Source organism: Sinohyriopsis cumingii, chromosome 6 (assembly GCF_028554795.1).
Source record: "Sinohyriopsis cumingii isolate HCF-2022 chromosome 6, ASM2855479v2, whole genome shotgun sequence".
NCBI lineage: Eukaryota > Metazoa > Mollusca > Bivalvia > Unionida > Unionidae > Sinohyriopsis > Sinohyriopsis cumingii.
In genome coordinates, this window is record NC_142966.1 from 117,017,687 (window position 1) to 117,035,419 (window position 17,733).

The window sequence follows — 17,733 nt, forward strand, 5'->3', positions numbered from 1 at the left end:
GAAAATGTACTGTTTACTGTGATACATACCACCAGAAAAACATACTGTGGTAAACCAATAATACTGTGCAACTCTACTGACTATATCAGGAAATGCAAATTTATTTTACTGCATCTGAACTTATTCAAAGTCCACTGAACACTTTGTTTTTGCTGCACACAAAACACATTTAGCAATTTGCACAAATAAACCCCAAAAAGCATACCTTTTCAGTTTGAACAAACAACACACAAAGAATATTTGCATATAAAATAACACCTTTATTGAGTGAATACACACCGTCAATAATATAAGACCATCACATCTGTAAATCACAAGACAGTTTTGAGTAAAGCAGATAATTTTAAAAATCATCAAATCTTTGTGATTCACATGCATAGACGCAAATAATATACATATACACTGCATCATCAAAATATATTTCCAATGGCTTTGGAATGAAGCTAAAATAAATATCCAAGCATTCAGATTTAAAAACAAAAACAAGAGGCCCAAACGGGTCTGATACCACTCACCAGACTGAAGTCTGGTCAAAGTCTGATATGAAATGAAGCCTCTAGTGTGATAACAAGTTAGACAATTTCATGCCAGAATCCCTCATTAATATGCACATTTGTTTTTCATGCTAGAAATCAAAACAGTCCAAAATCTTGATAATATGAATGTATATACAAACTTGATTAAAAGGCTGATCAAAACATACAGTCTATAGACTTGTGAAACAAAATCAACCAGATGCAAGATTATATCATTAATATGCATGGATGTTGCTCCTTATCAAATTCATTTGAGATACTGATGATATAAACTTACATGTGCCACTGGGTCAAAATCTAATTTAAAATACAGCCAAAACAACTGCAACAAGCTAAAAAGAAATCAGATATCAGAAGGCCCAACTAATATGGGTAGATTTAGCTCACAATCTAGTTCTTTTTTGATCTTGATGATATAAACATATATCTCCAGTGTGATCAAAATCTGATAAAAAATATGGCATTTGGACTAGATCACCTAATTAATATGCATAGGTCCTTAAAAACCAAAATATGGCACTTGGACTGGTGACAAAGTCAGCCAGTCATACACTAGATCACCTAATTAATATGCATAGCTCCTTAAAAACAATGTTTGAGATAATATTACAAGCTTTGATAATGATATTGATGCCAAATGACCTCATTAATAGGTTCATAAGTTTGCTCATAATCACATTTTTGCAATGATACAAGTTTATATATAAAGTTTCATCAAAATCCAATCAAATATTGTCTCTAGAGTGGCAAGACATTCAGCCTATCAGATACATGATCACTTCTTTAATATGCATGGATTATTTTGACCACTGAAACTTGTCCAAGATCTCATTTTGCTGAATCATCACATTAAGATGCATAGGTCATGCTCATTATCAAACTTAACCAAGATCTAGACAAATGTAGCTCAAATACTAAGTTTGATCAAAATCTTGAGTGGAAACATCTCCTGTAAATAGGATACAAGATCACCGCATTGTTATGCATTGATATAGTTTATAATCAACTTCAGTGTCTTAAGCCTACCTTAAGTTTGATCAAAATCTATTCAGAAATGAAACTTTTTGAGTTCTAACAAGCTCATTAAGTCACAACATTAATAAATCTCACAATCAAACCTGTCTGAGATCATTAAGATTAAGGCCCACATACCAAGTATGATCAAAATCTGATCAGAAATATAGCAATCACGAGTCAAAAAAATTTAGCCATGATTACTTCATCAATATACATCATCCCTAACTGAACTCGTCCAAGATCATGATGATAAAAGCATATAAACCAATATGATTAAGCAAATGTTGTCAATGGACAACTGATGCATGGCCATACCTTAAGTTCATTTGACTTTCGGCCCTTTGAGCTACAAATGTAAACATATACAGAATGTAATAATTCTGAAGTACTGAGTAATGTAAAAAAAAAAAAAGATATACACTTTAATTTATTTTCTGTAAGGACAGAAATTTTGCACAGCAGTGCAGAATAATAAAATTATGAAGAAACTGAATTATTTTCCCTCCATTTACAGCTAATTCTAAAAACTTGATGACATCACAAGTGGCAGTGAGTTTTTTGTCACCCAATTTGAAACTTTCTAATTTTCAATTTAGCCAAAAAATTTAAAGAATCAGAGGACAAGACTTTCACAAAACTGGTTGCATTGATAAATTTGATAATTTGTGTAAACCATGACGGTTCACCTTTTAGTAATGACCATGTGTAAACCATTGTTTTGAAAATAGATTGTATTTGTGTACTCAAAATTAAGAAAACCAGAAGAAAGTGACAATAGTACATAATGACTAATGCAATGACTTGAATGAAAAAATTTTAAGCTTGAAAAAATATTTTCCTATGAAAAAGCATTCATCTCTATTTGTTTGCAAAACGAACAAATTTAAAATTGGAGTACCTTTTTCCAAACAGAACCAAACAATGGTTGTTACAACTACATATCACAAAAATATTCATGAGTGTAAAATATTCCAGAGTGTAGATCATTCATGTGATAATAATAAAATATCAAGATTAAATGATATAATACTTGCCTAGTGGAAAACAAGAAAAGATGTTTGATCATGTAACAAGTATAAGAGAAGAACTAAGAAAATAATCTCTGAGAATATTTCAGACACCATCTTTGTCAGGCAGACAAGTCCATCTGCATTTAATAATGTGAAACAGTGTACCTGTAACTTTTTTAATATACTTCTATGCAGCCAATATATTCAGCAGAACACAGAAAATTTTAAGCTATGTACATTGTAATATATACATAATCATCATTAGAGTAATGCAGGATAAACTGGATTTATGTTTGTAAAACATGTATGCCCCCACCATAAATCAGAAAGCTAAACAACTTGAGAAAAATTTGAGAACTCTGATATAACAGCATGTAAATCTATTTTGATCATCTTCATATGCATATAAAAAGGCTGGCCAAATTTCAGCTGTCTACCTCAACTGGTTTTTGCTTAACACGGTTTTCATTTAAAATGTCTAGGGATAAAAAAAGTTTTAAAACGTATTTAAAAAATTCAGAGAACAAAATTATATGATGACTTGCAAATGTAATCAAGTCTTTTACAAAAGCATATAAATGTGCAAACCAAATTATCATTCACTTACCTGAAGTGCTTTCTTTCTGCCAATAAGAACGCTCTGAATAAGGGTAAAAAATATTTAAAGGTGTAAAAACAAAAATTAAAAATTGCATTACATGCATAAAAAATCGATTCTGAAATCAAAGGTCAGAATCCAAGAAGTAAAAAAAATATTCAAAAATGTATCTAACTGGCTTTTTTTTGCTTTATCTTGCTAACTGAAAGTTATTGTAAAAAAAAGTTGTCCACATCCAAAAGGTTAAGTGATTTTTTAAAAAAAACTTCTCTAATGGTCTGAAAATCTTACAGGGTTACCTGAATATGAATACAAGTAGGCTTGCCAATATCACATATTATGCAATCTTGCTAACAAGCTGGTCATGGAAGATTGGTGACTGGCAAATGAAGAGAACAAATAGATGTACAGGACCAAATCAAGACAATACCATTGCAAGGTGGGGGGGGGGGGGCATACAAATGCTGCCAAAATAAAAATTATGTTCTACAACTTAGCATTTTTGTAAAAAAAATTCCCAAGGACTCAAAAATAAGTATTTCATTCTTCCAAATATCAATGTGCTTCACTAAGTACGTGCTACCTAAAAAAAATTGGTCATGAAGTGAACATTCTGACACCTTATATATCAATGTTTCTACTGTAGACAGTACAGATTAAAATTATTACCCTGCTATCTTTCTACCAAACAGCCACAAGTAATACCACCTAATCTTACAGAATCTGAACACTCTGTCCATTTTTTTTTAAAGATAATACTAACATTAATTTTTTAATGCAGGTGCTAAATTCTTGAAAACCTGTCAAAGATTATGTAAAACATATGTAGAAATATATTCATCATTACACACTGAACGACTGATGTAAAACAATATATCAAAATTTTTTATTCAATAATTACATACAATAGACACCTACTGGCTTGTTCTCTTTGGATAAATGAAACTGATGCATATATCCTGGACTACAAATGGAAATATTTACAAAACGATAAAAATCTCAAAATATTTTTTAAGTAAATTCACATACTGGCACAAAAGACTATGATTTAAGACAAATTTGTGTCTTTGATTGTACATTAGTATACTTGCAAACAAATAAATATATTTATAGATCCTACATGAGTGTTAATGTTAAATGTTGATATAATCTCTAGCACATCAATGGAACAATAGATATTATGCTCTCAGAATACAACCAATAACATTCAAGGTACCATTTATATTTGCTTCCAACACAAGTCCAACTACAAACTACATGGACCCAGATCTACCATCATGTCGGCAGATCTGGTTCATGCAGTTTGTTAGGAGTAAACAGTAGAATAAACAACAGATACGGCAGATCAGAATCCATGTTGCTTCATTTCATTAAACTTGTTACATACAATCTTTTCTTTGACACTGAATGAATGGATAAAGATTATTTGCTGACAATTAAGCGGTCTGTTCACGGAAGCAATCATAATATTTTGTAAGCACACACACACATAGATGGCTTTTTTTCCTTTTGTCACACTGGTGAAACTTCATAAATTTACATTCAAGAGTCGCATATAACCAGCATTCATAGATACTGTAGCACTGGAAACTTGCTACACATTAGTTTCTTTTGGGAAAATAATGCAATTAATTTATGATTTCAGTCTGAATGATATGGTATTATCACTGATATAGTTATTGGCATTGGTTAATTTGATTAAAAAAAGATTATCTAACTCAGCTCTCATTTGTTACACAGTAATCGATTAAAATCACATCTTCCAACTTAAATTTACTGCACTGAGGTTACAGTATAATAAACATTAGTACAGTTGGAAGATTTAATTCTATTTATATACAGTCAATGAAGCAATTAATTTAAAACTGAAAAAAAAAAAGTTTTAAACAATCTCATGTCAGACTTTGCACATACTTTCACTCTGGTGCATTTCAAATTAATTAAGGAGTTAAAATTTCCCAACATGGCAAGATATTGTTTATTAGGGGTGGGTGTGAAGTTATGGAAAAAACAAATTTAGAGTTGTGCAAATTTTTTGAAGCTTTTACTGAATATACCCACTTACAGATAAAGTCCAACTGCAAACTGCACAGACCCAGATCTGCAGTTGCATAATGCACTGGAAGATCTGGGTCTGTGCAGTTTCTACGGAGTAATCAACAAAACAAACCCTGATCTGATGGTGCATTGTGCAATGGCAGATCTGAGTCTATGTTGTAAGTGAGCATATATGGTAATTCTATAAAATTATTTTTGTCCCAAAAGGTATAAATAATCCATTAAATTGTAATATGATATGTAATAAAGCACAAGCATATATTTTCACATTTTAATGTACACACATTTTAATAGATATCACTGTTCTATAAATGTACTGAAACATATTCATACATTATTTAAATACATACACAATACAAACAATTCATTGTATGGGTACTAATTTTTTGTCATCTTGTTAAAAATCACAATAAATCAAATTGATGTAGTTAGGAAGGGGTCCTACTGATTTCGCAGAAGGATAATTGTTTGTTGGATCTTTAAATTTCATAGCAACCATGAAATCTATGAAAATTCATACCTTTCAGACTCACATGCAAGTTGAGTCCAACTGCAAACAACACAGACCATGATTTGCCTTTGTATAGTGCACCAACAGATCAGGGTCTGTTGTTTGTTCTACTGATTATTCATTACAAAATGCACAGACCCAGATCTGCCAGCACATTAAGTAACAACAGACTGTGTCCGTGAAGTTTGCAGTTGGATTCAACTTACAAGCGAGTATAGATATTACTGGGGCTGTGCATCGCTTATTTGGTCGCAACACGATACATATCATGATACTGTTGTTGCAATACAATACATACAATATGTATCATGTGGTGTGAAACATATTTCAATACAAGTGTGACAATACATACCACAATATGTAATGTGTGATAAACATATTGCAATACAAGTGTGACAATACAATACATATCACAGGATAGTCATATCATTATTTACGCATACTAGCTGTTGAAGACTGATTCATGAGCTTACTGGACAAGGCCTTTGTCAAAATGTGATTCTAAACACCTAACATATTTGCAGATGGGGATGGGGCCTTGAATTATAGGTCCACAAATAGGAGTGTGTCCAGCAATTTGACCATAGCAAATCAATGCAAGGTTGGAAGTTAACCTTTTTATTTCCAACAAATCAATAAATGATTTATTATGTGTGAATTTGTCATCAAAAGTAAAAAAGAAAACAAATCAACAGAAATGGGGAAAATGTGAATAATTTATCATTCTACAATAACCAGATCCCACCAAAATTGATTCCGATTTTAGTCTTGGTGACCAAAGGCTTCTCTATCTCTAACTTGAGGAACCCAATTAATCAATAGTCTTTATCAAGTTAGATAATCAAAAAGAAGAAAACTGAATAAATGTATCACACTTATTACTGAAAGGGTCTAAAGAACACGACTTACATTTTTTGTTTTTTCTGCACTTTTATTTATGGACCACTCCGGTGGCCTAGTGTTACAGCATCCGCCTCAGATGCGGGAGGTCGCGGGTTCGAGCCCCTGGCTGAATCATACCAAAGACTTAAGAGGTTAGTGTTAGTACTGGTAGGCCTGATGTCAGGATAATGTGACTGGGTGGGACATGATACTATATGTCTACAGCATGATGCTCCAGTGCTAGAGATTACTATAAACTGCCACACTGTAGACATCGTAGTGATATGACTGAAATTTTGAAAAAAGCTACATTGAAAATCCATATAACAAACATACACACACTTTTATGTATGTATATTGTGATGTCACTAAATTATTACATACTCATTTAATCCTACATGCTTGATCTGGCATTCAATACAGCTGTTTAGTACACATTTCCATATCACACATGCTGATTCAACAACTTAGTTGCTGTCTTTGACATCTGTGCATAGATATTTATAGATGCAGTGAATTACACTCTTCAAATTCAAGATCATTTTGAATTTCATTCATAAAGCTAAATATATTTTACATGGCATAAAATGGGGGTATGTAATAAATACAAAAACCACCCTCATGTGTTTTATTGAGTCACAGGAAGGAACTCGTTTGATATGGCATATGACAAGTCTTGGCCAGACAGCCTCAAAATATCCATATACTATGTCAGATCTGTTCTTTCTGCCAAATCAGAACAAAACATACATGTAGTTTGTGTATGTACTGTCAGACCTGCAATGCAAAATGTGTCTGGATATTACAGCAAATTATATCAAGAAATGCTGTGATGCCAACATGTATTGATGAATTGTTATAATTCTAATTGGCACCCAAAAATATAATGAGTTCATGGCACTTTATTGTCAGCTTCCTCTGACTTTTCCCACTTATAACTGTCTTAAGATCTAATATTAAATAAGAAACATTGGAGTTTCCTCTGACTTTCCCCATTTGTCTAAATATCTAACACAAGAGGGAGAAAGGTCAGATTTTCCTTGGACTTTTCCCATTTGTAACTGTCTAAATATCTAACACAAGAGGGAGAAATGTCAGATCTTCCTTGGACTTTTCCCCAGTTATAACTATCCAAAAATTCAACATCAGCTGAGAAAGGTCAGAGAAAACTGACTATTTTACCAAAAAAAACTTTAAAAAATAAGTTTTCTGTCATTGATAGCACATCTTTAAAACCATCAATGTCACTGGCAGTATTCAGGATAAAAGGAGATGAGATGAGATTTGTTTTTAAAAAATTAAATTTAGAATATAATATCTGGTTCATTTTTCTTGGGTTCCATGGCATTATTTATGTGAACATTCAAGTGATGGGTTCTGTTTGCAAAACTGGTTCATGGTCATATTCATTGTGGGTTACAAGATTAGGACAAACACGCATTCTTGATCATGTTCGTTGTGGGTTAACATTCTACATATACAAGATTAGGACAAACACCCATTCTTGATCATGTTTGTTGTGGGTTAACATTCTGCATATACAAAATTAGGACAAACACCCATTCTTGATCATGTTCGTTGTGGGTTTGTTGTGGGTTAACATTCTACATATACAAGATTAGGACAAACACCCATTCTTGATCATGTTCGTTGTGGGTTAACATTCTACAGATACAAGATTAGGACAAACACCCATTCTTGATCATGTTTGTTGTGGGTTAACATTCTGCATATAAAAGATTAGGACAAACACCCATTCTTGATCATGTTTGTTGTGGGTTTGTTGTGGGTTAACATTCTACATACATGTATACAAGATTAGGACAAACACCCATTCTTGATCATGTTCGTTGTGGGTTAACATTCTACATATAACATATTAGTACAAACACCCATTCTTGATCATGTTCGTTGTGGGTTAACATTCTACATATAACATATTAGGACAAACACCCATTCTTGATCATGTTTGTTGTGGGTTAACATTCTACATACATGTATACAAGATTAGGACAAACATCCATTTTTGATCAGGTTCATATGATTCCTGAATAGTTTCAATGGAATTTAAATGGCTTCACTGCATAATATTGTTGGTTATGTTAAAGTTTCCTGAGCTGTCTAATTAATAATTGGCATTTAAATACATAAATATGCATAGGTTCTTATTGAAATGAGATTTTTCCCAAAGTTGTTGCATAGCACTGTACAAATCAAAGCTGCCCTGAAGATACATCAAGGCAGCATCTATATATATATAAAAATGACAAAAATAGAAGTAAATAAATTCATGCATGACTCAATAATGTATCAAACTAGTATTTGGATATGCCAAGGCATAATGGTAATTTTGATTTAATTTTTAACCTTCCATCTGAGCATATTATCTCAGTGTGGGAATGTTGCTCTATGTTTTTTTCCAGAAGTTATGATTTCTGAAGCAAAGCCAACTTATTCCTTTGGCAGAATTAACACTCAGTACAATATTCTGCAGATGACATACAGTAATTTAATTTACATCATCCTTAAATAAGTGTTTGCCAATCTTTCTGGAAATACATGTGACATTCTCTATACTATTCGTTTCACTTCACACCCTTGTGACAGTCTCTCTATACTATTCATTTCACTTCACACCCTTGTCACAGTCTCTCTATACTATTCATTTCACTTCACATCCTTGTGACAGTCTCTCTATACTATTCATTTCACTTCACACCCTTGTCACAGTCTCTCTATACTATTCATTTCACTTCACACCCTTGTGACAGTCTCTCTATACTATTCATTTCACTTCACATCCTTGTGACAGTCTCTCAATACTATTCATTTCACCTTCCAAGCATGTGACAATCTCTCTATGCTATTCATTTCACTTCATACCCTTGTGACATTCACTCTATATTATTGATTTCAATTCCCAATCATGTGACATTCTCTCTATTCTATTAAGTTCACTTCACACCCTGGTGACACTCTCTCTTTATACTATTAAATTTACTTATACATTTGAAGTGAATAGTGTAAACCATGTGACAGCAGATGTGAGTCTATGCTGTTTACAGCTGGACTGATGTTACACATTGGTAAATACAATATTGGGGGTGAAGCTGTAATGACTAGGTTGCTGCTAGAAAAAAAGCTGAAGCACTAAAAATTTCCAGATATCACAATTTTTAACTGCATTAAAAAAAGAGTTGATGAACTAACCCTTTACCTCATGCCAGCGTCTTTGGACACCTCTACTCCATTCGCATGGAAGCGCCTTTTGATGCCTGCTGTAAACATCAGCTATTTTGAGCTGGTTTTCGTAGCACCACCTTCGGGGAAAACCCCCCTATTAGATACTACATTCATTTCTGCGAATGACAATTATGTCAGATCACATGATCACTATTTATGCACTGGTCGATATCTGCTATTTAAAGTAACTAGGTCGTAATCTCCACTCTCCAAAATGGCAGTTGCGGATTTCATTCAGTACTTACGAAGTTTTCATGATTAGAATCACAACTATGAAAGACTCAATAACTTAGGTAAAGGCTCTGATAATGATGTAGGCAGCAATTAATTTTTATTAATTATCAAATTCAGATGACTTAGTGATGTAGATGCAGACAAAAAACATGTAAATTTTGAGTATGGGAAATGGCAGCTACGGTTGGTCACACGGCCTCATTGACATGACGGTGAACGAGTTCTCTCAAGATTTTAAAGCACATAAAAAATTCTTCCGTGAAAAATAATGACACAGCTATAACAATCGGACTTTACTCTTACATTTTTCCACATAATAATAGATGTGTGCCAAAAATGTAAAATGGTTAAAATTGCTGTTAAACGTAACATGCACTACACTGCTTAACAGTTCACAGGCAGGCCTATGCGTATGCTGTTGACTAGGTAACGTGTTCTATTTATAGCGCGCTGTACTTTGTCACTATGCTCTATGAGGTAAAGGGCTAAGCGCCAGATCTAAAAATAACCTCATGTACATTAGAGAAAGAGTTAATATACTAAAAAAATGCCAGATCTAAAAATAATCTAAACTGCATCACATCAAGACCTATTAAAACTGAATGATAACCTGATCCCCTGCTCAAAAAATGTTTTGATATACAGATCCCCAGTATAAGGAATTCAGCAACCTCTGATCATTGCTTGCTACAACTGAATTAATTACCAACAAACTAAATACAAAAATTAAACAGTTATGTTGGACTTGATCAGTACTTGCTACATGAATAATACATGTCAACTAGAATTTTTCTGAAACAGAAGATCTGACACATTTGAAATAAGTATAAAACAACTCTACTGTTCCTTTCATATTTCTGGAATAGCCATATGGAAACACTCTCCCCTGCCCACTCTCTCTCTCAACAGACACAATTGTGTTAGCTTATAAAAATGTGAGTACAGTTTAACTCGCTTATAAGTCAAGTCCAACTACAGACTACATAGACCCTGATTTGCCTTCACAAAATGTACTGGCATATCAGAGACTATGTTGTTTGTTTTACTGATTACTGCTAACAAACTCAATGAACCTATATCTGCTGGTGCATTATGCAATGACAGATCTAGGTCTGTGCAATTTGCAGTTGGACTTGATTTATAAATGAGTATATACAGTATTTGCAATTAAGCTTGCAATTAACAACATCCCATATAAGACACTTAATAATTAGGCTGACACTTGTTTACATCCATTTTGTACATTGTCAATACTCTACATCATGTAATATACAAATATTTCTCCACATGCTTTGAGCACAATTCAAATGTTGATGCATTTCAACAAGAAACAAAATTTAAATAAATATTAATGCCTTGAGTCTAAAATGACTGCAATTATTGCAAAGAAATAAAGTACATAGTCCAGAATTACAACTAGTTCAGGAAAATAGTCAATATTTGTCATTAGTGTCCTTTTATAAAAATGACCACTAACATATTGATATGTAGCAACATTATTATTGTGTAATTCACCCTAAAGAATGGCCGATAACATCTCAACCAAATGCAACTATTAGACATGAAAATCTAACTAATTTTTCAGTTTCACATTCAGTGACCTTGACCTTTGCTCTACTGATTGCAGACTCAGTATGGAGTTGACCTTCTTCAATTGTAATGTAACTACAAAGCTTATAGAAGTTGGGCATGGAAAATTTAAGGAAAGTGGACTTATGTGGAACCCAGACAGTAATTCTAGCTCTATTGACCCAGACCTTAGACATCTGTGCCCAATAATCAATAGAAAGGTACCCATGCTCATGTGTAGATCATCTAGGATATTTGATAAAAATTGGATCAGTGAAACTTGACTTAACAAGCTGGAACAAAATTAGTTTCAGTATCAGCACCAGTGACTTTATCTTTCACTGATGACCTTAGAAATCAACAAGGAGCAACTCAGCGGTGTCTGAAAAATAGGCCAAGGAAATCTGACTTGTCAGGGCGAAAGGAAAATCACACTGTCAGCCCTAGTGACAGTACCCTTGGACATAGCAGCCCCACTGACACTGCCCTTGGACATAGCAGCCCCAGTGATACTGCCCTTGGACATAGCAGCCCTAGAGACACTGCCCTTGGACATGGCAGCCCCACTGACACTGCCCTTGGACATAGCAGCCCCACTGACACTGCCCTTGGACAAAGCAGCCCCACTGATACTGCCCTTGGACATAGTAGCTCCAAATGATACTGCCCTTGGACATAGCAGCCCCAGAGACACTGCCCTTGGACATAGCAGCCCCCTTGACACTGCCCTTGGACAAAGCAGCCCACTGACACTGCCCTTGGACATAGCAGCCCCAGTGATACTGGCCTTAGACATAGCAGCCCCACTGACACTGCCCTTGGACATAGCAGCCCCACTGACACTGCCCTTGGACATAACAGCCCCAGTGATACTGCCCATGGACATAGCAGCCTCAGATACAATGCCCTTGGACATAGCAGCCCCACTGACACTGCCCTTGGACATAGTAGCCCCAGTGATACTGCCTTGGACATAGCAGCCCCATTGGCACTGCCCTTGGACATAGCAGCCAAAGAGACACTGCCTTTTGGACATAGCAGTCCCACTGATACTTGCCCTTGGATATAGTAGCCCCACTGACACTGCCCTTGGACATAGCAGGCCCACTGACATTGCCCTTGTACATAGCAGGTCCACCGACATTGCCCTTGGACAAAACAGCCCCAATGACACTGCCCTTGGACATAGTAGCCCCAATGATACTATGCCTTGGACAAAGCAGCCACCAGAGACATTGTCCTTGGAAACAGCAGCCACCATATCAACAGGCTTTTGTCTCTATCCATGGTCTGGGCATACAACTGGTGTGAGAAAAAAGAAAGACCACAAAAAAGTAAAGTTATGATGTGGAAACCACTTTGTTTTAGAGTCATAGATGTTATTATCACTTTAATCCCAGCACCATTGTGTGTGTGTGATGAAATACACAAATTGAGCATACATACATACTCCTTCAGTGTAACAAGGAGTTTCTTTCACGTACCTGTCAAATCCAACTGCAGACAGTAGAGACCCAGATCTGGCACCTTATAATGCACTGGCAGATCTGGGTCTATGATGTCCGCAGATGGGCCTAACTTAAATGCATGTATATACACTAATATCATTCCTTTATGAGTCAAAGTGCACCAAACTCATTGATGTATCTTATCAAATACACCACAAATGCAAATAGTGCAAGTGTAACTTTTTTAGCAAAAGTCTAATTTAATAAGTATATTTAATTTACAATGCCTATAGCAGTCAAATAGCATAGTACCGTATTTTCGCGTATATTAGACGCATCCTATTATAAGACGCACCCATATATATGACACGGGTTTTGACGATTTGTGTAAAAAATATTTTAAATAAGACGCCCACGAATATAAGACACACTCGGCCTCGCCATCTGCCGAACTGAGCAAACCCTATATTGACTGCAGAAGACATAGCGTTGATTTTTTTAATAACTTATAAGTTACTTACGGTATTGATCTGTATCTAATATTATTTTGTTAAGTACTATTACAGTATTGTTCCAATAAAGTTAGTAAAATCTTTTGAATAATTCTGTGTGTTGTTTTGTTTTGTTCAAATATGTACCGGTAAACATCCGTTTTCAAACCACTTGCATCAAAGTGGCTACCTGTACTTTCCTTTGTCATAAACACAAATCTCCAATGTTTCGATCACTCACCTGATTTAAACAAGGCTTTATTGACCGTTTTGGCTGGAGTTCAAAAAATTGTTTGAGGCAGGGCCGCAACGGTTATCGTTTGATCTTATCTTCCCCATGGCCGCTATGCATAGGCTTCAGCGGCTGGGGTTAGTATATACCGGTTAATACCGGTATACAGGGTATACATGGGATAGGGTATACGTGGGATCAATCTCTTGTTATAAATAAATGAGTGATCATTTCTCTTGAGCATTTATAAAATTTATAAAATTTTCACGATGACGAAGCGAAAATCATATACGGCCTATTTTAAATTAGACGTCATCAAGTTTGCCAAGGAGCATGGCAACAGCTGCTGAAAGAGAATTAAGCACACCTTCACGCCAGCTGGTCGACAACATCGCGCAATGTACGTAGAGGTGTGTAATTGGGTTCTCCGGGCATGGGAGAAAGTGAAAACAGCAACAATCATATGTGGCTTCAGAAAGTGTGGGATAATTCCAGAACCGGCCGCCGATATCAGTTCTTCAGACGACGACTAGGCTGCATCCGATACCAATGACGCCAATGAGGATCGATTAGCAGCGGCTATGGAGGTATTCGGCGACGAGAGTGAATTCGATGAAAGTTTCAATGGATTTGAAGCAGAAACTGATGACGATGAAGATGAATAGATTGATTTTAAATCAAGACAAACAGTATTTTTAGTAAATGTTTATTATAGAAATTGTTGACTGAGTTTTCGTTTGTGTAAAAAAATAATTAGATAAGACGCCCATGAATATAAGACGCTCTTAGGGTGCGGAGTAAGTAAAATTTTATATAAGATGCGTCTTATATACGCGAAAATACGGTAATTGGTATAAAGTTTATATCTAGCAATGAACAACGTAGACCCAAAGCTACTATCTCATAATAAATAGGCAGATTAGTGTTAAACAGAGAGACCCATATATGTCAATGCATTAATTAGCAGCAGATCGGTATATAAACTGTTTGCAAATGAGCTTGGTTTAAATACATGTATAAGCAAATACAAAATTCTATATCTATATGTACTAAAGTTTAAGTGTACTAAACAAAAGTTGATGTACAAGTCAAAGAATTAAAAGAAATCTGTGACTAAAATACAACATGTATATCAAAGAACTACCAGTAACAGGAGAGCAATTTTGTTTTCTTAAGCAAAGCACATACATTAAGAAAATTGGCATTATCACTACAATGCAGTAGCTTATGTTTTTAAAATTTACCCTCATTCAAATAAATAATTCTTTTATTAGGCAATGAAAGAGATGGATATGACTTTGATACATACCCAGTGTACAATATTAGGTAAGATGGGACCATGCAGAAAACCATACTTATTATATGCTCATTTTTTTCTCCATTAACTTTACATTATCAGAATCGTTCAATATTTTACGATATTGCACACCTTCATATTGCACCCACATGCAGGACACATGTGCCCAATAGTGTATTAGGAACTACTTTGTACACAAATCATGTACATTCGCATAGTAGGTGCAGTACATTTTGGTTGATTAAATTTGTTTCTGAATGAACTAAAGCAGATGTTTCATGGACTGCAACATACCAACTGCTTTGCTACATTCCACATTAACTTTCTGATACATTGTTTCAGATTTTGCAATAGACACCAGATTTCATAAAACTGCTTGGTACCTACAAATAACATGCAAGCTATAAAGGCATAAACTGTCTCCTTTAGCTGGTAATACGAATGGCAAAAATATATACTTACAGTTTTACGTCCAGAATTTCCTCAAAATGTACTTTCTTAGTTCTGCAAATCTGAATTAAATGAGCCATGTCATGAATTCTCAAGCCTGATTACACATTTTGAAATTGTACTGTAATTATAGGTTACTGCATTTGTATGGGAAAATATGAACTAGTTTTTTGGATGGAATTCTGCACGACCTCAAAATGAAATAAACATTAAATTCAATAGCGTCTTTTTGATAACTGCAATTGAAACACTTCATATTTTTACCACATTATGATTTAAAATAGTCAATGACAGAATAAACACACTTGCAGATGTAAACACGCTTCTCCCACATTGCTTCAATCCGATGTATTTCATTTACAATTTGCACAGATGAATCCAGTCCAAAATCATGAATGTTCGTAGAATCGAAACAAAATACCAAAATCTATTCATTCCAGAACAAATGGAAAAGTTGTTGCAATGTGCATTCATTCACAATATGACTCCAAATTTCAATTTTAACTAGACAAACCATTTTCTTTAGAAACTTATGTAGAGCATGTGACTAAGTTCAAATTTATCTGGATGGAGTTATTTGCGCATTAATAATGTTGTTGTGCAGTGATGAATCTGCACTTGTGTATTTAGTTTGGAATACGGCATACATTCATTTATGTTGTTTCTTGCAGTGTATTTTGTTTATATAATTAGGCCTTAGGTAGAATAAGAAAATGAGCATATAATAAAAAGGTTACTGCATTTGTATGGGAAAATATGAATTCGTTTTGTCAGATGGATATACTGCACTCCCAAGGTTGTGCAGTATTCCATCCAAAAAGCTCAGTCATATTTTCCCATACAAATGCAGTAACCTATAACTATGGTACATATGCTGAGAACATGGAGAACACACTCACTAACTTGTACTATATTTCAAGAAGGCATATAATGGATTTCTATTAATAAAACCAAGTCTAAATGAGGATAAATTTAAAATCAATATTCAAGCTAAATTTAAAAATAAAAACACAAAATGAGCATGATTTATGAGACATCTGTGAGGTAAATGTGTATAGGTTCATGAAAATTGCAGCCATGACTTACAACCTTTCACATTTGACCTTAATTTTTTCATATTTGCTATATTTCTGTATTGTCTGTGTCTGCAACTATATGATTGACTTGCACGACCTTGCTTTGTCCTTTACTGGACAATACTGTTATTGTTCCGGCTGGTGAAGGAGGTGGGGATGAATTTTTCCTTCTTTTATGAATAAATATTACTGCAACCAAAGAACAAAGTAGTAGAAGAATTCCAATTCCAACTAAGATGGCTACAAGTGACATCTGCCCATTTTCTTTGTCTCCAACTTCATCAATACTGTATGTACCATCCTGGCGACTGTCCAGAGTGAATGCAATTCTAACCATGTTCGTTCCTTTTCCTTTCTTGCCAATTCCTTCGACCTCATCCACAGCTCGCTGAATCAGATGATGAATCTGGTCAATGCTTCTTTTACCAATACCTCTATCTGAATTCTCTTTTGATCGTAATGTGTAGATGGCATGAAGGAACCACTGACGACCACTATCAACCTAAAAAACAATGACAGTGAACATTCACAATTAATTGATATTGATCGTAATGTGTAGATGGCATGAAGGAACCACTGACGACCACTATCAACCTAAAAAACAATGACAGTGAACATTCACAATTAATTGATAAACCAAACCATAGCAAGAATATCCATTAAAATTAAATGATAATATTTCATAAATTTCATCTCAAATAATTAGGCCTTACTGAACGAGTGGAGACATTACCTATACTATCTCATTACATGGTGGAGGTTTATTACTATGGTATGTCAGTCCTGATTCCATGTACTGAAACACAAAAAAACTATGGGAAATGAAATCCCAGTTACGATGAAACATAAAACCTAAGGGAAATGGAAGCCCAGTTACCACAAAACATACAACATATGGGAAAAGGAAGCCCAGTTACCATGAGACATAAAACTTATGGGAAATGGAATCCCAGTTATGATGTAACATAAAACCTATGGGAAATGGAAGCCCAGTTACCATAAAATATAAAACATATGGAAAAAGGAAGCCCAGTTACCATGAGACATAAAACTTATGGGAAATGAAATCCCAGTTACGATG

The 17,733-nt window shown here is 34.6% G+C and overlaps 1 protein-coding gene across 1 annotated transcript in view; it reads right to left on the minus strand.

Annotated features, from left to right (window-relative positions):
* Nucleotides 1-14,518: 14,518 nt before the first annotated feature.
* Nucleotides 14,519-17,733, minus strand: part of LOC149797807 (FRAS1-related extracellular matrix protein 2-like) — a 266,726-nt gene continuing 263,511 nt past the window's right edge. Inside the window, exon 25 of the mRNA XM_089962791.1 lies at nucleotides 14,519-17,154. Within this exon, the coding sequence (XP_089818917.1) occupies nucleotides 16,699-17,154 (456 nt within the window). The 3' untranslated portion in view covers nucleotides 14,519-16,698. The remainder of the gene's footprint in view (nucleotides 17,155-17,733) is intronic.